Source organism: Lipophrys pholis (genome assembly GCF_963383615.2).
Source record: "Lipophrys pholis genome assembly, chromosome: 5".
NCBI lineage: Eukaryota > Metazoa > Chordata > Actinopteri > Blenniiformes > Blenniidae > Lipophrys > Lipophrys pholis.
The window spans coordinates 27161778-27181902 of record NC_137628.1 but is presented as its reverse complement, the minus strand read 5'-3'; the positions used below and the strand labels follow the sequence as shown (position 1 = coordinate 27181902).

The window sequence follows — 20125 nt, the reverse complement described above, 5'->3', positions numbered from 1 at the left end:
GAAAACTGTAAGAATACTACTTACTCCTTCAAAGAGGAAAGAAGAGAGAGAGCGAGAGAGAGAGAGTGAGAGAGAGAGAGAGAGAGAGAGAGAAAAGAGTGTCAGTGAGTGTGTGTTAACAGTCAAGACATGTATGCGCTTCTCTTGATACCACAGCAAGTGAGTCCACTGAGAAAATGTGTGACATGAATGTGTGAATGAAACAATGGAAAAAAAACAAAACACTGTTGCTGGTGCACCGACTCATAAATATATGGTTGTGAACGTAGTTTTCGCCCTGCATATAAAACGTGTCCATGGCTCTTTTTCTTATTAAAATACTCCTGTACTGTGGGCTCCCTTCCTTGACCTGGTTAACCGTTGAAGCAGACCGGGCCAACTTGGAAACCAAATTTCTGGTTCCCATTTCCAAAATCGGACACGGCCACGTCCATGATGGGAAGCGTGTTGGACAGCGGGGCGTCAAATTCCAACACTGTCCTTTCCTGTCCTGAGCGTGTCTGTAAAGAAAACGGAGATGATCAAAAACGAGGTCAGGTCAGATGTGTGTGTGTTTATGTGTGTGTGTGTGTGTGTGTGTGTGTGTGTGTGTGTGTGTGTGTGTGTGTGTGTGTGTGTGTGTGTGTGTGTGTTTACATTCAGCTAGGTTACCCACCTGACACCCGTCGTACAGCGCGCTGATGTAATGCGAGTTCTCATGCGTCAGCTCCTCTCCGTTGCTGCCCCTGAAGCGCAGTGCGTGCTCATGGCTGTAGGTGGCGGTGTGGAGCCAGGCGGCAGAGTTGAGGCAGTGATACGTGAAGGTCTGCTTGGCTGTGGCACTCAGCAGCTTCAGGAAGTTCAACTGGACAACGTGGACTGGAGCGCTGTCCAATCCGGAGTAGGAGAACTGCGAGAACGACAGCAGAGCCGCACACTAATGTCAGCCACATTAAAGAAACCCAAAGAAAATATCTGGGCATTATCACTAAACATTCCAGAAAGTGAGCGTGACACACAGATGTATCCAACATAATGGTAAATATGAAAAGATGAATGAAGCTAAAATACTTAGACTGCCCCCTGGTGGATGATCTTTGGATAGATAAAAGAAATCCCACCCTGTCAAGTAAATTTAAAAACCTCCTCACGTTGATTTATCTATTTTGATGTTGTTTTTTGATTGGCCTGATTGTTGCTAAATAGTTAAATCATCATGTCACGATGTGATGTAAAATGCAGCTGGCCTCTTTCATTTATTTTCCCCAAAGTAATGAACACATCATACACTACTCATAGAAAGGCTGTACCATGCTGTACAAAAAGTCCATCCCACAGTCATTAAAGACATTTCTTACATGTACAGGCTATTTTGTGTGGAATACTGTGTGTTCCCCGTACGCCAACAACACATTGCACTGGGATTACTTTAACAGTGCAGTCATAACTGTTAAGCAGATGTACATCAATTCCGAGGAGGAGGAGAGGAGTCCTCGTGAGACCCTCGGATGTCAGATGCAGATTTATTTATTTATTGACGCACTTGGTCGATCAAGGAGAGGTCGAACTGCGAGCTTAAATGAACACACCACTTTCCATCCCAACTCTGAAGAGATCTCTCTCTGTCTCCTTGATAAACTCAAACTGCCTGCACCACTTGTACAAATAAAGATGGAAATGTAATTTCGTAATCACTGAATCAAGGGCATAATTTATTCAATTCATTTAGACCGCTGAGTCAGAGCCTTGTTGTAGAGATAAATCTAATTGGAGGTAATCCAGTCACTCTAACAGACATCACCTTCAATTGTCTCTATTTATGTGAAGCAGCAGCACCAAAAACCAAAATGTTAAATTCTAAAAATAGTGACCAAATAGACCGGCAACGGTTCCAGGAAATACGCTGCTTTTGGTTATTAGTAATTAGCTTCGGCCCCCTGTGGATTGAGTCTGGATGAAGCAGGAATGGAAGATGGATGTTGGGATAAATGGAAGCAGAGCGTCATCAATTGGTTTGGCCTCTCTTTTAGTGTAGCAGGCAGGCGGATGTGCTTCATTCCAACTTGTTTGATAATGTACAAGTTAAACTCAGCAAGCTAAACAGCATTTTTTTTTTACTTGTTTTGTCCAGAACACATAAAAAAAACCAGATCTTACAGCCAGTTGACTACATTAAAAGTTATTTAAAATCTAAAGGGTGAAGTTTGGTGGTATCTGTACATATCGTCATGGCATTCAATGATTGTTGGGACGTTTCCCTCCAGCCTGTAGCAACAGCCGGTCCAACAAACCATCATGTCCATCTCACTCATCTTCTTAAACCACACACACTCACATTCACACCTACAGTCAATTCAGAGTCATCAGTTATGCTCAGATGCATGTTTTTGGAAGACCCTGGAGAAAGCCCAAACATGCACAAGGAGATCATCCAAACTCCACAATGAACCACGAGCCACAATGATGCTGCATAACACCAGATTCCAGTATATTAAACTGGACCTCGTTCATTAAACGGACAACAGATGACCAGTCAGAAGAGTTTAAATGATAAGTGACAGGTGTTCCCTGATGAAACACACACTGAATTTTGCTAAAATGTTATGTACAATTGTTTGGTTTTCCATCTTGCATTTAAAATATTCATAATGTAATTGTTGAATAAGTCAACTTTTGACTTGAGGTCCTCATTGTTTTAGCGCTCTTTTGGCTGCAGCCCCCTGAAGTCTGCAGACTGGACTTGCAGCAGCTCTCGTGCTAAAACAGTAAAGCTGTGGAATGCTTTTCTTTTGGATTTACCCACACAAACAGCTGCCTTTCAATAGCCGCTCAATCCCTTGAAAGTGATCTGGTGAGCAGAATGGCACTTTCATCTTCACACATTTGAATAGGATGTTGTCTGTTTGGTTGGGAACTGCCTGCCCCTTTGCTTTGTTTTACAAGCTATAATAAATAGTGAGTAGTGTTGAGGTAATTCACTCTCCTCACCGAGTTGGCACTTGACGAAAAACAACAACAACAAAAAATGCTTGTTTTGCTGCAAAATAAAGAGCAACAAGGACTCCAATCTATTCAGGCCCTCTACAAATGTTTTCCATGGAAACCATCATCTCAGCTGCAATAGAAAAGGACGAGACTCCTGCACCCCTCTGCTGTGCATCACTACACTGAAAATGTGCCCGAGGAAAGAAGCGGTAGAAATCAACTGACAATCTGAAAAACTGAGTTGCTGAAGCCTCCTCCCGACTGCTCCCGGAGTCTGACTTCAGATGGTCTGATGGTTTTTGCATTAACTCTGAAGATTCGAGTAGCTTTTGAGGAGACACTCAGAGTCTGCCAACAGCTGAAAACGCTGCTCCGAGAACACATTAATAAAACCAAGAGTGTGTTTTTTTTTTTTTTAAAGCTGACAAATGCTTGTCACTGGCATTCAGCCAAAATGTGTCCCACATGCCAAATTGCGATTCAATTATTTTGCACCTAAGGTCTATTTCCCTGAAAAGTTGTATTTATAAAAGAAAAAAAAAAAAAAAAGAAGAATTTTAAATCCCATGAATCAGACGATACCTTTTTTCCTTTCCTGAATTTACTGTACCAGGTGCCAGGCTGTTCCCCTTTCCAGGCTGCTAACTTCACCTGTAGACAGATAAGAAAATCCCTTAATGAAGTCAACACTTGCACATGATAACTTAATAACTCCAGCAACATGGTTGAAGAAAACATGAGCGTGGGTGTACGAACCGACTGGAACTTCTTGTCGGGGTGCAGACACGTCTCTCCCTGAGCGGTGAAGTTACAGAACACCTTGAAGGCGTCTCTGTGGCAGCCCTGGTTCGGGTCTATCCAGTACTCGCCTGGTTGAGAGACAAAACAGAGCGAGAGAGGTGAGCCCAGAGGGGCTGGAAAGCAACATAACACTAATAACACTGTCAACAACCAACGCAGAAAAACCACACAGACACAGGTGATGTTAGACAGGGAAGCAAACAGGTTGAGCGTTTGGAAGGCAGACGGGGGGAAACTGAGTCCGGAGATGCCGGCAGACAGCTGCCATAAACAGATGGCCGGGAACACGGACTGATAAAGTACCGTTGGGGAGCTCTGGGTGGAGCAGCCAAAGCTCTTTGCAGGTGCGGGCGGGGCTGTGGTACGTCCCTTTTGGGTTTCGCAGGCCCTCCACCTCCACTTTCATGGAGGACAGAGACGCGAACACCTCCTCCATGCCTTGACCTTCATTCTCCTTCGCCCAGCTCTGCTCCGCCTGGTCCGCCTGCATCCATTCCTCCTCCTCCTCCTCCTCTCCCACGTTTATCACGTCTTCCTCCTCCTCATTTACAAGTGCAGCGCCGTCCACCAAGGTGTCAGTTCTCCTTCTCCTCCCTCGCTCTGGCAGAGGTGACATCCCAGCAGCTGCTGGTCCCTGTGGAGGGAGGAGGACAGGAAAACCGATCAGAGCAGGAATGAAACAAAAACAGAAAAGCCCTGTTAACCCTTTCACCACCAGATTGATCTGCATATCTGACTGAACATCATTTGAATTTATGGCTGTAAAAAACAAACAAATAAAAAAAATAGTGCAACACTGAGTGGCTCTTTGTTTCCAAGAACGTTTAATATCTGTCAGTTCTTCGATGTCACTGTGTGTTTCTGATGGTACTCAGAACTTTATGTTACATGCTGGTAAATTATGTTTGTGTTGGTAAAGTCATAGAGAGCTGCACAGTGGTGGAGGACTTAACGCTCTCAAACTATTCCGTGCAGAGTTTCCATGTTCTGCCTGTGCATAGGTTTCAATAACACGTTGGGTCTGAGGCGCCAACCCTGAACTGTATAAAGCAGCATAGAAGACCTATGAATCAGATCATAATGCACAAGTTCCGGGGACCACCGCAATAACTAATACACGGTTGTACGCTCCATTTCTCGGCTTTCTGGTCTCTTTTTGACTTTTCCATGTATCGTAACCAGACGAGAAGTTATGGTCATGAGATTTATGCATGCCAGTACAGTCAGTGGTGACAGAACATCGGTAAAGCGAACACCCGATATGCCTGAGAAGAGAACTTACCGGGGCTCCTGGAGGTCCTGCAGGTCCATTGTCTCCTCTGGGGCCAATTGGACCCTAATTAAAAACAAAATTATCTTGAGTAACAGTTTTGAGAAGCAGCCTAAGAATTTAATATGCTTTCCAATAGCACTGTGTGATTATTTTCTACAAAAACACAAATGATATATTGATGAATTATTGTTCTGACAGTTGGTGAGTAAAGAAGGTGAATTTTTTACACATTTTAACATGCTGTCAATTACTCTTTCATCACTGTCATATTAATATATTTTAACATATATCTGGTTGATTCATGATTTGTTTTTCAGACAATGACTTCATAATAAACACATTTTATTGTTATTCTTCCTATCCAGACATTCAAAAAAAACTAAAAGCAGTTGTCTCAGCATAGATAGTTACCGGAAAAATTACATTTAAAGAAATACAATAAAAAAAATAGTACAGTATTATGTTTGGAGCTGCATATGAAAGTCATATTAGTCGCACTAATAGTAAAACTGTTGCAGGAAAGCTGCTGCTTCGTAGTTACCTGGTTTCCTTTCGAGCCCTTCCCTCCGATAGCCCCCTGTGAGCGAGAGCAGGGGGTTGATAGGAGAAGATACACAACATGAATGATGTTAAAGTTATTTATTAGCAACTATGATGTGTATTTGTCGATGATATGGAGTTGTAATGATCTCATATACTCACAGACAGACCAGTGGGGCCGGGGGGGCCGGGGGGACCTGGTGGGCCGACAGGACCCTGATATGTGACACAGAAGAAAGAACAAAAGTAGATTAGGAGGATGACCAGCTGCGGGGTAAGAATTTTTTATTAAATTTTTTTATCTGTAGCCAAAGATGTTACACCGCGTGTGGGTGGGAGTTAAAAAAGAAAAAAGAAAAAAAAAAGTTTCACTTCAGATTATTTATCTTATCTCAGTTAGTATAATGCTATCTTGGTTTCAATGGTTTTTTGTTTGTTTTGTTCAATTACTTTAATAAAAATAATTTTGTAATCTTTTTTTTCCTAAGGTCAATACTATTCCTGGCATTTTAGTGTGTTTTTCCTTTTTTTTTACTTATTCTCTGTACCATGAAATTAATATAATTTTGTTAAAATTTATTTTGTGTTTTTTTTAATGCTTTGGACTTCCGTGAGGGAAAAAAATTTAAATTTAAACGGCAAAAGAGAAAATTTGCACCTTTAAAAAAAAAGTTCCTTTCACCTTAAACCACCTGACCTTGTAGGATTCACCTGCTAAATTCCTCTGCAAGACGGGCAACATTATCACCCACCAATGTAAGAATTTAGACACAAACATTTTGTAAGCACAGTGGTGTAGTGGTCAGCACTCCAGCCTCACGGCAAGAAAATCTCCAGTTCAAGTCTGGTAGGAGTTCTTTTTTTTTTTTTTATTGCTTTGCGTATGTGGATTTTATTTGGGTTTTCTACCACAGTGAAAAAACAACAACATGCATTTGAGACTAACTGATGACTCTAGACTGCATTGCTATCACCTATAGTCAGCTGTGATCAGCTCCAGCCCCCCCCCACAACCCCCGAGCTGCATACGATAACGCTGTTTCTGTAAAATTGGGCATACGCTATTTAATTCAGAGAACTGTTTGAGAATAAGTTCAAACTATGTCAGCAAAGCTCTTGATTTATGTGCTCGCCCTGCACTTTGGTCATGAAGCCAGGATTTGACCTGAATATCTTCCTCTGAGGCAGGAGCACATTTATTTATTGTTGCATGGTATCGCTGGTGGAACAACTCAAACCGAGCGGGAGGCGGGGCAGACGACCAAATCCCTGCAAGCAGGTGCTGTTTTTACCCAGAATGCATCGAGAGACAGGACATAGTTTGGCATCGCACATGTGCATTGCCAAACTGTGGGCCGGATAATAATAAACCGAGCAAAACAAGATTTAATTTTGATTAAATGTTTTTCCATCACTGACACACAATCAGAAGGGTAGCTGGGGTGTGGAAGGTCAGTTGTCTCAGTCACTCACAGTATTCTGCCTAAAGTTACTTGTGAATTAATGGTGATTACATACATCTCTAGCACATGAACTCAAAACGGTTTCCTTAATGCCAATCATCAGAGAATATAGTCAGTTTGTTTACCAGCAGAAGTGCAAGTTGTTTTTTTGTTTTTTGCTCTTGAAGAGTTTACGATGCCAACAAAACAAAATCTGTTCTCGTTCTATGTGCCATCCTGGTTGGTAGCACTTCTTTTTTTTTTTGTTTAAAGGTGCCAGCACAGACAGCCTGACAGGTGGCTCAGAAACTGTGGGCTGTATGGTTTGTGGAGAGCTGGTAAGCAGCTTTGCTGTACTGTTCTCACTGCGTGTAGATAGTGTTGACATGGTGCTTTCTTTGCTCTGTTTATATGTTTATGCAGAAACAGTGCTGAGGAATAAAGTCCAGCACACTAAGAGACACTTGCAGAATGATGAGTTCAGTCGCTAGTGGTGCAAACCAAAGCTGTACTTTTGACAGTTGTGTTAAATTTGCATTTTAAAAAGTGCACCTTCTAATGTTTTGGCATGATAATGAGCTCTGTGTGGTCGCAGTGATATTTAATCCAGGGATGTCAGTTTCATATTAGTTCAGGGGCCAGATGCAGTCCAATCTGATCTTGGCTGGGCAAGATCAGTAAAATGAGAGCATAATTACTCTTTAAGCAAACACAACTCCATATGTTCTCCTCTGATTTAATGCAAAGATGTATGGCTACATCATGAAAAGGTCTGTTACATCACAAATCAATTACGATGGTATAATTACATTTTCGCAAAGGTCTGCTGACATCTAACGTGTGCGATATGCTTTCTCCGCCTCCCTCTCAGCATGCGTGCTATTTAATATGCAGGCGCGTGTGATTTCTCCGTGCTGCTTTATGTTACGACTCTGTTGGCAGCAGCTGGACTGAGCCCTGGAAAAATGTCCCCAATGAACGCGATGGAGCATTTCTTATCTTATTCTCAAAGCTGAGAGAATTTAATCATTTTGAAGAGGAATGAGTTCAAATTTAAAATTACAGTTGATCGGTACAAAATAGAGTAAAATGTCCTCCTCAACTTGCTGATGGCTCAACTAAGTGCTTCAATTGGCAAATCAACAGAAAGATGTGAAATCTTTCCTGCCGCAGTGTTTTCCCTCCATGCTAAGGCTAACAGAATACTTCTTTAGGCGCAACATTTCTACATTTCTACAGCCTTTGGTGTGCATGTTTTCACAAAACCACCCTCACAGTATGACTTTGAAGCAAACAGTCATATCCTACATATTTGATGGTTGGTTTTTGTTGCTATGCCTACTATTTCTTTCAAAACCTGGCACAGTCAGTTTTTATGCCGTTATCAAGGCAAAGGCAAGGCGAGCTTTGTTTCTACAGCACATTTCAGCCAAAATGACATTCAGTGGGTATTACAGTAATAAACATTTACAGTTAGCAATAAGCAAGGTTGATTAAAAGTAAGGAAAGATAAAATAAAAAAAATAAAAAATAAACTATCATAGCAATTAAAAGAAAACCATTTGATTTAAGAGCAGAGAAGTACAAGATTTAAAGCCTGAAGGAGCCTCACATGGGCTATTTTGTCCAGAGATTTTTACAAATGTCTTTAAAACTGTGAAAGACATAAAACTGTCCTTCTGTGATCATTTTGTACTTCAATTAATAAGACAAGGGATGTCAAAGCTATGGCGTACGGGCCAAAACCGGCCTGGCAGAACATCCTTCTTTTCAAGCCTGTGGGACGATATTTTTCAATTAAAAGTAACTGCTGCTTGAAATGTATTCACAGGCAATCGGTCCGTCGTAATAAGTGTAGCAGACATAAAACAACACTAAGATCTCAGAGGCAACTCTGAACGCTGCCTTATTGCTTGAGATGGAACGAGAGCATCAAAGCTAAATTGTGAGGGTGAATTTGTCAAAAAAGTGACAAGAAGGCTAAAAATGGCCAAAATTGGAGAACACTTAGTTTTTTGTTTTTTTTAGACATTTCACAATATTATAAGGCGAGGCAAATTTATTCATATAGCACAATTTAGACACAAGGAAATAAAGGGTATATATTAAAACAAGAGCTTTATGTGGTAAAACCATTTTCACAAATACAAGGTCAAATTTGGAGCTTTTAAAGAATAAAGAAAATTCTATGTAAAGGTTATATTGCTACGCTTTTGAAAATCAGCACAAAATAGTCTTTATGTCCTGAAGTGAAATGAGTTTGACATTCTTGAGTTGGACTCGTTGTTTGTTCCTCGACATTGTAATTCTGAATCGACTGTGTGAAACGCATGTTAGTATAACCTTGTTGTGTGAGGTGGCTCTTATTATGTCTGAATGGTGCTTCGGATGAAGTTACAGCTGATCTGTGTACAGTTTTCTGCCCGTGGGAGTATGTGTGAGTATGTTTGCAGCGTTTTCAGCACCTCGTCTCCTTTTGTGCCGAGCAGCCCTTGATTTCCCGGCAGCCCTCTGTCGCCCTTCTCTCCGATGTCTCCTGGAGGTCCGATCAACCCTATTAGACCCCCGTGACCCTGCACAGACGCAATGAATGAGGTCAAAGACAACATCCCAGTTGAAGGCGACGGGAATCTTTGGGCATTAAAATTGCATGTACCTTGTCGCCTTTCCTGCCGGGGTCTCCCTTCAGTCCTGGCAAACCCGGTGGACCCTGCAGAGGTGATGGTATGAAGAAGATATGATGAGATCACACAGAGCTACAATCAATGAGACGGGCTGATTCACACCTTGGAAAAAGAGAGTTTCTTTGTTTTATTAAAGGAATATTTAAGTTTTCGGCTGAACATCAAGTCTGTTCATAACAGTTTAGCTTACCTGAGCATGTTTTGCATAAAACAATAATATGGCAAACCTAACGGTAACAGAATCTGCTTTCGGGTGCATCTTAATCTAATTAGCACTGCTCTCAGCCAAGAAGTACAACAAAGAAAAAGTCTCACTACTTAAAGCAACAGCTGGTTGTTTTTATGCCTTTGTTTCTGTAACAGATTAAAGAAAACACATAAAATGTATTAAATGGCTTACAAAATGCTGGAGTGCAGATTTCCATTGTTACCCCAGGATGGGTCGGGTCCAGCTTTCTCACAAAAGTTTAGAGGATTTATGCTGAGTCGGGGTAACCGCTGGGTTTTGTTTTCGTTTGCTAAGCAGTGGTGAACTTTTTGTATGAATATTGTCCCAAAACAATTAACTTGCATGTCTAAAAGGTGCTAGGTCGCATCTGTGATTGGTTCGGTTAAGTTCTGTGTTTGGAGGCTCATCTCACCATTGGGCCCGGTGGGCCGGTCTGGCCTGGAGGTCCGTTTAAACCCTGCTCACCCTGCGAAACAGAAACACAAATGATTGCATACAGTCTTGACGGTCAGCTTCGGTGCTTTTTTCACATGAACTTACAGCAGGACCGGGGATCCCTCTTAATCCCTGGGGGCCAGGCTTGCCTGGATGCCCCTGGCCACCAACAGGCCCTCTCTTCCCAACAGGACCCTCCAGTCCAGGAGCCCCCTGGAGAGGCAGAAAGCAGGTCAAGCCTCAGACTCTGTCACAAGTTATTATTCAGAGAGCTCTTTCTCAGACTCACCTTTGTTCCTTTCAGGCCTGCTTTTCCTTCCTTCCCTGATTTCCCCAAGTGGCCCTGAAGAACAAGATTTTTTTTCCAACATTTTAACCTGAATCTGTCATACAGGCACACACACACACACACACACACACACACACACACACACACACACACACACACACACACACACACACACACACACACACACACACACACACACACACACACACACACACACACACACACACTTGCATGGAAAATGCATTTCAAGAAACACTGTCAGCCTCAACCTAGAAAGAAGAACCAAGTCTCTTCTTTTACTTAATCAGACCGTTGGTGATGCATTCAGGCACCGACACATGAAAACAAAAGCTCACACACACCCTTCTCCCTGGAGGTCCAGATGGTCCCGGTTCCCCTGCTGCTCCTGGTGGTCCCTAAAATATTAGGAGAAAAGGTCCAATTAGTAGACTAAAGACATAATCTTTCATGCTTATTTGAAATAGTGAAGGTGAAGGTGTTGAGTGTGAAATGTGGAAGAGAGGAGCTCACTGATTTTCCAGGGTCTCCTGTGTCTCCTTTAGATCCAGGGATGCCATCGACTCCCTGATACAGAGACGATAAGTGTTGACATCTTAAAACTAAATTACAGGTGATGTCTGAAAGAGTCAAGCTAAAGAGAAATAAACTATAGACGATAGTGGATTCAGCTGCTCTCGCTCACAGTGTTCACCACAGCAAGTAACATCAACTTGTACCGTTTTCACACCCGACACTTACCGGGATTCGAATCCTGGCCACCTAAACTCAAGTGTAAGACTTGATTGAAGATAAAAACACAAAAGTGAGACACTCACATTGGGTCCAGCTTCTCCCTGCTGGCCAAGATCACCAGTCAGACCGATGGGACCCTGTGAAATGAGAGAGAGGTGAGCATGAAACATGTGCTGAATTATTCTTACAGTGGCAGAGCACAGTGAAGCTGCAGTCGTATCTGCAGTTGTGAAAGATAAAGGTAACTATATATCATGAGGTACATTAAATAAAAAAAATTTAAAAAAGCAACAGCAAGACCACAATCATTACAATTTAGTCGAGGCCAAATGAAGCTTCAGCTCTTACCTGATGCACAATAGCTGCTAGTGTGTCAGGGCCGTTAACTGCTAGTTTAAATTAGTGAGTTAAAAATGGTTTATTCAATTAAGATTCAAAAAAGTTTAATAAAATGTGTAAAATGGCAGTGAAAACACATCTGATGTTAAATGTTTGTTGCAGACACAGCGGAGTGTAAAGGCCAACTTACTGTGATTTAAAAGTGTTATATAAAGAGAGAAAATAGTCATAAAGTCCTTCTGTTGTTTGTGCTGTGCTGTTCAGTAAACCTATAATACCAAAACAATAAATAGGATTATAGATTTTGGTTTCTCACAGCGTTGCCCTTGGATCCGTCGTCCCCAGGGGGGCCCTTGGCTCCGGGGGGGCCGGCGGCTCCTGGTGGGCCCGTATCTCCCTTCTCTCCATGGTCTCCTTTTCCTCCCTGCCGAATTGAAAGCGCACAGTGGGCGATTATTAAAGACGGAGCGCAAGCATTTTAAAACACCAGATATCGTCAGCAATAACTTTGAAACCAAGAAACTCACGACTCTTCCTGAAGTACCGACTGCTCCGGGGTCACCGGCCTCGCCGTCCTCGCCCTAGCATGAGACCAAAATGAGTGTGAGAAAGAGAAGACCTGAGGGTGGCGTCACCAAAGGAAGCTTCTTTTACCTTCTCACCAACGATTCCTGCCTGTCCCACCATCCCCGGTCGACCTGCCGGACCCTGCGAAGAAGAGACATTGAAATAAGCACTTCAATAAATCAGACCCTTTAATATAATCATGTCTGTGAGCCTCACCTGTCCCCCAATGGGTCCTTGAGGACCGGTGGGGCCTTGTTGCCCTGGAGGACCCTGCAACCGTGTGAACGGGGAAGCATTAACACCAGCTGATTGTTGAGGAGAGAATACTGAAGACAACAGGAGCTCACCATGAGTCCCACGTGGCCACTCTCGCCCTTCTCTCCTGGGAGGCCTGGCATACCCTGAGAGGAAACAAGATTACGGTGTGAATCCTCCCTTCTGTTTCCTCAGCGGTTTGCATGGTAACCGGACCCAAGCTCACCTGTAACCCTAACGGGCCTCGAGAGCCCTTGAAGCCACGGAATCCCTCGTCTCCTTTTGGACCGTACATGCCCTGCTGGCCCCGGGGCCCCACCAGTCCGTCCACACCCTGGTGTATCGAGGAGAGTCAGATGTGTGTTATTGTGAATGTAGAATGATCAACTTGCAACGCCTGCATCAGGATCTAATTCATGATCGCCTGGGTTGAACAGGACAAATTTAGATATCAATACAGATTGCATACTTTTCATTGAGACTGGATTAGTTTGTTTTATTGGGATGGATGAATGAAATATTGGTAATTTAATTGAGATATTGCCAAGAACAATTCTTACATAAAGTGACTCGATAGAACAGCTTTGTCCAAGGGCCAGACCTTTTATTGTTGTATTCTAAGTCATTTATTATTGTTTTATTCATTTTCCTACCAAATTCATGTTACTTTTTATCCTCCGCTGGTGGTAAAACACTGGTGTATTAACTTTACCCCAGCAAGCCACTTGGGGCGGAATTTCTCCCGGGGATGTACACATATAATGACAGATTTTTCTAGATCGCAGAATCCATTAAAAATCGTCATTGTATTTTGTATAATTGTTTTTCTATTTGATTACAAAACTCTATTTGACGCTTTCATATGTGGGATGTTTTATTTGTGATTGGGTGAGGAAGCAATGCATTGCCGACATGTAATGAATTTGAGGACATCAATTAATATTTAAATGCTAAAAATATTCCGTCTCTATTAGCCGGGAGTTGTGTAGCAGCTACATGTGGAAGAAACACGTCTTGGCTTTCTTGCCAAGAGTTGTATGAGAATCTCGCTTTTGAAAAACGTACAAAAACCTAAATGTAAAATCTAAGCCGACCATCTCCCGGCTGTGGTTTTATTTTTAATAGAAGAACGGATCAATCCATGTCTCATGTCTCTGAACAACAGTGTGTGAGTGAAAAAACACTGTTTGAACTCGGGATCTTCTGGGAAACACAGACCTTTCATCATGTCTGCGCTGCTCTGCTGTTTGAGTTTTTTGGTTTCCAAATACTGAACAAAGACAAACAGAGCATGAAGAAAAATAAAACTTACCGGAAGTCCTGGCTGGCCGACTGGCCCCTGAGTGCCATGAGGCCCTGAAGGCCCCTGTGATGAGGGAAGGAAAGAGAGAGTGATGCGAAAAGATCAGCGACGTCAGTCTTAGAGAGAAAGTCCACATCAATGCTCTTCCTCAGCTCCACACTCACTGCTTCCCCCTTGTCTCCTTTGCTTCCTTTCTGTCCTGGTCCTCCCTGCTCTCCCTGTGGAAACACACACACACAGAACACACTCATTATCGCCACGGCACAAACACACACACCTTCACACAACCAATTCTGGATGTGTGCAGTTTACCTTATCCCCATCATCCCCTGGAGGTCCTGCAGGGCCAATAGCTCCGGGCATCCCTCCTGGTCCGTGATCCCCGTCTTGGCCCGCCGGTCCGACTGGACCTTTCTCTCCCTGCGGCACAATTGTTACTCAGCAATCAAACTCGGACATTGCGATCACACAAATGATGTGTCAGAATAACCATAAAGAGGAAGAAACTATATATATTTACAGGCTCCCCCTTCTCTCCCATTGGGCCAGGTCCTCCAATAGCTCCCGAACGGCCTGGTTGTCCAATGGCACCGGCAGCTCCTGGAGGGCCCCTTTCACCTGTCGGCCCCTGTAGACAGGAAGTGCTTGGTCCTTTCAATGTCTGAACTTACTAAAAATGCAGTTTGAAGAAGAGCTTAAGCTTAAGTGTCACGAGTTTTCATCATAGAACTCTCTAACAAACAAAGCCAGAGTTCTTTGAACAATGTTATTTAGTGCTAATAATTCACATTTAAGTTTTCAACTTACAATCACAGTGAGTGGTGTAAATTAGATGTCATCAGTCTTATTGTATGTACATATTTAAAACTGCACTACGCTGTAATAGTGAATGAGGAGGGGTAGGATTTCCAGAAGTTCCATGAACTTCTACCTACTCCTTTTGAGTATTTACCTTGTATTCCTTTTCTTTTGCAACCTGTATTTTATTGATTACGCTAATCCAAAAAAAAAAAAAAAACAGTTCATAAGAGACACTCAGTCACAGAAACAGATGTTTTAAGACTCACGATGGCTCCTGGAGATCCATTAGGTCCTGATCCTCCTTTCAGGCCAGGCGGTCCCTGAACGCATCACAAAGATCTACATTCACTTCACCTCATTTACTTCTACACACATTTCTATTACGTGAAAGAAATCATGTTTTGTTTTTTTTTAAAACTTGGTTTCAATGGCGTGTGTTACCATGACGCCAGGAGCTCCTCTGCTCCCTCTGAAGCCCTTCAGGCCCGGAGGACCGTTCTTCCCAGACGTTCCGGGTAAACCTGGATCGCCCTGAGTGACAGAAAACATCAATCAAAGCACATAATATAATTCCATGATACTCATCATGTATGACTTGTGTGCATTAACTGACCTTTCCACCTTCCTTCCCAGCGGTGCCGGGTAAACCGTGCTCTCCTGGCACGCCTGGCGCACCGGGATGGCCTCGATCTCCTGTTGGGCCGGACTCCCCTGATTTACCCTGAAACACAAAATAAGAGCGTAGATTAAAAAATGTACAACTCAAACAGCTAAGTAGTCACAGTAATTCACATGGTTGCACATACCTGCGGTCCCACCACACCAGAGGGTCCAGGTGGTCCCGTCTTTCCTTGGAATCCCTGGAATCACAGGAAAAAAAACAACTATTAAACATTTTGTGGAATTTCAGGGTGTGTGGTCGCAAATTTCCCAAGAATAAAGTACTCTACCTTCGGGGTCAGACCTACATTGTGGATTGGATTATATGTACTTGAGGTTTAACAGGTGCATTTAGTCCAAAGGATAATCGTGTTAAAGTTTGGGATTAGATAATGGTTAAGGAGGTACGCACCTATAATATGACGCAATACATCAATAGAATAACCACAAACTGTGTGAGTTTACTGTTATAGGGCAGAAATAGAGTCCTCAAGATGAAGGCATCTTGTGACGTTAGTATTAGACGGTATTTTGAGGGCTAATTCTGGATTATTTTAGAGTTGGTCCTTATAGGACAACTCATTGAAATGTTTAACACACAATTTCAACACTGAGATGCTGTTAAAGAACACTTAACGACCTAAATATTTCTTTTAATGTAATAAAACTAACAAAAAAGGGCCTTTAATTTCACACTTTATAGGTTGTTGTTTTTTTTAATCACTAAAAGTGCTGTAATTCTTACTGGATGTCTTCATAAACAACTCACAAAAGAGCGTGTTATTCAAAAAGTTCTGTAGTGTTTATGAACCTATAATGGTTAGTTTTGAAGGAACTACAAAAATGTGAAAGTGACAATATCCAGTAAGATGAAGGTTTAATGCAATGTCACCGAAAAAGTATCAAAACACAAGGTGTGTGAGGGAACGCTTGTATTTTTCTTATCGTGTGGCCTGAATACAGTGCCTGCCCCACCCATCGATTACACTTATTTAATGGTAAAGATTTGGTTTTAAACTTGCTGTTTTCAGCACAATGGTCAGTGTGTGGGTGTGGCGGTGATGCCTCAAGAGGAAAGTTTATTAATCGATGACCTCTCATGAACTCACTCACCGGCTCTCCTCTTTGACCCGGATGACCTGGAAGTCCGTCTTTTCCAGCTGGACCCTGCAGACACACGTGCAATAAGGAGGTGAGAACATGAACATGAGCTGAGGAACTTAAACCGTGAAGGGGTGAAGAGAAGCTGAATACATTTCACACTGTCAGTGTTTTGTTCACGGAGCAATATTTAAATATGAGTATGAGAAGTATTTCCAACTATTGCAGGCGGTGCAAAGGAAATGAAGATTTATCTAAAAGATCAACAGTCTTATGCAAAGACAGACACACTGTTAATATCTGTACTTTCACCTTTGAGAGGATGATTCTGGGAACTAGTAATATGACAAAATCAGATGCTCATTTGAATGTCACACTTATCTCTTTGATCATATTTGTATTTTTTGCAACGTTCTACAATTTATTATTCTATTTTCTGATGAATATTTGTCAAATGTTAACTTGTAATATAGCCCACTTCAACACACAATGTACTCTGAACACTGGTGATGCTGACTGGGTTTCAGCGAAACATAGCAGGTGTATACCGCCCACCTGAGGGAAGTGATCAAACCTAGACCCCAACCAACAATGATAGTAGTTTCATGAAGGTTTCTAAAAACGGACACAACCTGTATGTGTGTGCTGCACATCATCAGGATACACGAGAATGCAGACAAGGTATTTCCTGGGAATCACTGTTGATCAATGTGTCAGATTTAGTTCCACGTCACACTATGAACAAGGAGGTGTACTGGTACTGCATTACATCTTCAATCAGTCGGCACTGATTTACATCTGGACATATTTGGTATCCTACAGTTTGCAGGTACTACGTTATTCTATTTTTAGACTAAAGGTCCTTCTTGGGTTTGGTTTCTGCAAAGGAAAATATTAATATTTTCATGAACAAGCTGAAAAACCGGAAAAAATGATCGTCTCCTGAGACAACAACTGTAAATCTCAATAGGATAATGAGGTCAAAATGCATGCATGCACATTCCATAGATTATTTTCTTACTCACAAGTAAACCTTTAGGTCCTGGCTCGCCGTTCATTCCCTGTGGCCCTTGAGGCCCCTAAAAAATTGTCAATAGTCAAAAAGCCAAGCAAAAACATCATCATGAATCAATATGCTAATGTTGCTAGATAATGTTATATAGACAGTGTTTGTCTTACCCTTTCTCCAGGAGATCCTGGGGGTCCATCATGTCCAGAGGCACCCTAAGAAAAGTGGTCAAGATAAAGGTTGACAGACAGATAATCCAACTGTGAGGATGACTTGATATTGGCTAAGAGCAGATTCAGCTGACCTTTTCTCCTGATTTCCCGGTGGGCCCTCTTGCCCCTCTGGCACCTCGCGCACCCTGCAAAGGAAGAAATTTCAACTTGTACTGAGCAAATGCAAAAGTCCCTCCGAGCACAAATTGAACAGAGGCGCCATACTTCTTTTTTTTTAATAGTAATATCTCCCATCACAACAACTACTGCTAGAGTGGTTTGTCTTCCAGTTTAAAGGTTGTTGGTTCAATTCTCTATCTCTCCTGTTTATTGATGTTCCCTGTGCAATTTGCTGCCACAGGAAATCGACTAGCGGAGTGTGTGCAGGAAGAGGTGAACGTCACAGTGTGAGGTGCTGCTGCAGCTCCGAATATGATCAATAAAAGAGAAACAATTTTACTATTTATTTCTTATAGGTCAATGAACTATTCAGCTCTTATATTTAGTATATCCATGTCAGATCAGGCCATGTACGAATCACTTTAAATGAATTTGGTTGTATTTCATTCATATTTTTCTTCATTTATTTAAAAGAAGGAAATTACAAAAGGTGGATGAATGCAATTAATTAGTTATTACATTGGGACATTTAACTTGCAATTGGAATAGTTTCATTTCTATCATTTCTGTGTGCAGTTTGCGTGTTCTCTGTATTTTTTGGGCTCAGAATTTGAAAGCAGGATCCAGTTTTTGGTGGAAATAAAAGGAAAAGAGACTCTGACACAGTTGGTGATTTTATCATACGCCTACCGAAGACGCACCCCGACACAAAAGAGACAAGTGTCAAGTTAAGAAAAATGTGTGGGAGCTGTAGCCGAATGCTTGAAACATTTTCATTGCTGTTAACATACGTTGTCCACTGTTCAAATGACTCCATGATGGACATACACGAATGGGGAATATATATAGTATAGCAGCTACCACATAGCAACAGGGGTTGTGGTCAAACAGAGACTTTTTTATTGAAAAAGAAATATATATTTAAGGACTGCACTCACATTTGGACCCCTCTGGCCTGCAGTGCCTGCTTGCCCAGCAGGACCCTGTGTAGCAACACAAAAAGAAGAATATAAATAGCAAAAGTATGACTTGGTGACATAATATCATCGTGAATTCAAACGCCCCGGCTCACTTTCTTCCCCTTCTCTCCTGCAGCTCCCAGTGTACCAGGGAATCCATCTGAACCCTGGGGAGAGAAGAAGATGCACAATTTGCACGAATAACATCAGTTTACTTTAATTGAATGAGTATTTTAATTTCTAAATGATCTTACCTTCGGCCCCTGCCTGCCCGGATATCCCGGCAGCCCTGGAACTCCCAGCTTCCCCTAAAAAAACAGAGACAGTTCAGTTTGATTCATAATGCTTCTTAATGCATTTACTGGTTCTTTGATCAGTTTTCACACAGTTTGTACCTTCTCTCCGGAAGTACCAGACGCGCCGGCCTCGCCTTGAGGACCCAACTGGCCTTTTGGCCCCTCGGGTCCGTCTTCACCTCGGGCCCCTACAACGCCATTGTCACCAAGGTCCCCTTTCGCTCCCATTTCCCCCTTGGCCCCTGGAAAACCATCCTCCCCCTGCAGACAGAGAAAAGACGGGGAGACAGAGAGAAAGCAGAATGAAACTCCAGAAAATTCCTCTGTCGACATGAAGCCACAGATGGTGCTGGGAACAAACGTGCTGTAGCTTATCTGTGGGGGTTTATACGATACCGTCAGATGGCAAAATATTCTGAATGTGGACAGACTGTACTTCTTTTTTTTTTACCTTCTCGCCTTTGCTTCCCTTCAATCCCCTGATTCCATCTGCTCCCTGTCAAACGGGAAGAATTACAACCAAACTGGAAGTCAGCAGGAAAACACACAGTGATACAACAAATGAGAGCTTTACTTTTTCATATTCGCATGAGAAGAACTTTTCTTTTCATTGTTTTGTCAAAGCATACATTTCTTTTAAAAAGAATACTCCTACTACTCCAAAGCCTTTTTATATTATTTAATATATCACTATATACTCCATAAATACCCACCAAAAATGAATTAAATGTTTAAAACCTGGCAAAGCTTTTTTTTTTTTACCTTAACTCCTCTTTGTCCGGGGTATCCGACAGGCCCCTGAACTCCTGGAGGACCCTGAATACAGTGACACTCATGACTGACACGTTCTCATCAACGTGCCTCAATGTCAACGCAACACGCAGTGCGCCCTGAACAGAAACACACTTACTGGCAGCCCTTTTTCACCCGGAGTGCCTTCTCTTCCAGGGTGACCCTGTTGTGACAACAAGACATGTTAATGTCTGCAGCCGGGCAAGTCGTGGTGACGTTACTGATGGGATTACACTCTGGGGAATGCATTATGTCAATAAGAGTCCTCAGAAGTATAGAAGAGCGAGAGCGCTTGTACTTA

General features: G+C 42.4%; 1 protein-coding gene across 1 annotated transcript in view; it reads right to left on the bottom strand.

Moving 5' to 3' along the window:
* Window positions 1-222: 222 nt before the first annotated feature.
* The window catches only part of LOC308110208 (uncharacterized protein), a 46096-nt gene continuing 26193 nt past the window's right edge, over window positions 223-20125 (bottom strand). Inside the window, exons 26-66 of the mRNA XM_080464377.1 lie at window positions 19943-19987; window positions 19795-19848; window positions 19484-19528; window positions 19132-19293; window positions 18991-19044; window positions 18850-18903; window positions 18716-18760; window positions 17750-17803; window positions 17616-17660; window positions 17462-17515; window positions 16449-16502; window positions 15482-15535; window positions 15289-15396; window positions 15117-15206; window positions 14942-14995; window positions 14395-14502; window positions 14187-14294; window positions 14039-14092; window positions 13884-13937; window positions 12798-12905; window positions 12664-12717; window positions 12533-12586; window positions 12404-12457; window positions 12277-12330; window positions 12066-12173; window positions 11494-11547; window positions 11189-11242; window positions 11020-11073; window positions 10658-10711; window positions 10474-10581; window positions 10346-10399; window positions 9677-9730; window positions 9486-9593; window positions 5741-5794; window positions 5580-5615; window positions 5048-5101; window positions 4069-4399; window positions 3721-3833; window positions 3547-3615; window positions 656-889; window positions 223-500 (exon numbers count right to left, since the gene is read on the bottom strand). Coding sequence (XP_080320503.1) covers window positions 354-500; window positions 656-889; window positions 3547-3615; window positions 3721-3833; window positions 4069-4399; window positions 5048-5101; window positions 5580-5615; window positions 5741-5794; window positions 9486-9593; window positions 9677-9730; window positions 10346-10399; window positions 10474-10581; window positions 10658-10711; window positions 11020-11073; window positions 11189-11242; window positions 11494-11547; window positions 12066-12173; window positions 12277-12330; window positions 12404-12457; window positions 12533-12586; window positions 12664-12717; window positions 12798-12905; window positions 13884-13937; window positions 14039-14092; window positions 14187-14294; window positions 14395-14502; window positions 14942-14995; window positions 15117-15206; window positions 15289-15396; window positions 15482-15535; window positions 16449-16502; window positions 17462-17515; window positions 17616-17660; window positions 17750-17803; window positions 18716-18760; window positions 18850-18903; window positions 18991-19044; window positions 19132-19293; window positions 19484-19528; window positions 19795-19848; window positions 19943-19987 — 3306 coding nt within the window. The 3' untranslated portion in view covers window positions 223-353. The remainder of the gene's footprint in view (window positions 501-655; window positions 890-3546; window positions 3616-3720; window positions 3834-4068; window positions 4400-5047; window positions 5102-5579; window positions 5616-5740; window positions 5795-9485; window positions 9594-9676; window positions 9731-10345; window positions 10400-10473; window positions 10582-10657; window positions 10712-11019; window positions 11074-11188; window positions 11243-11493; window positions 11548-12065; window positions 12174-12276; window positions 12331-12403; window positions 12458-12532; window positions 12587-12663; window positions 12718-12797; window positions 12906-13883; window positions 13938-14038; window positions 14093-14186; window positions 14295-14394; window positions 14503-14941; window positions 14996-15116; window positions 15207-15288; window positions 15397-15481; window positions 15536-16448; window positions 16503-17461; window positions 17516-17615; window positions 17661-17749; window positions 17804-18715; window positions 18761-18849; window positions 18904-18990; window positions 19045-19131; window positions 19294-19483; window positions 19529-19794; window positions 19849-19942; window positions 19988-20125) is intronic.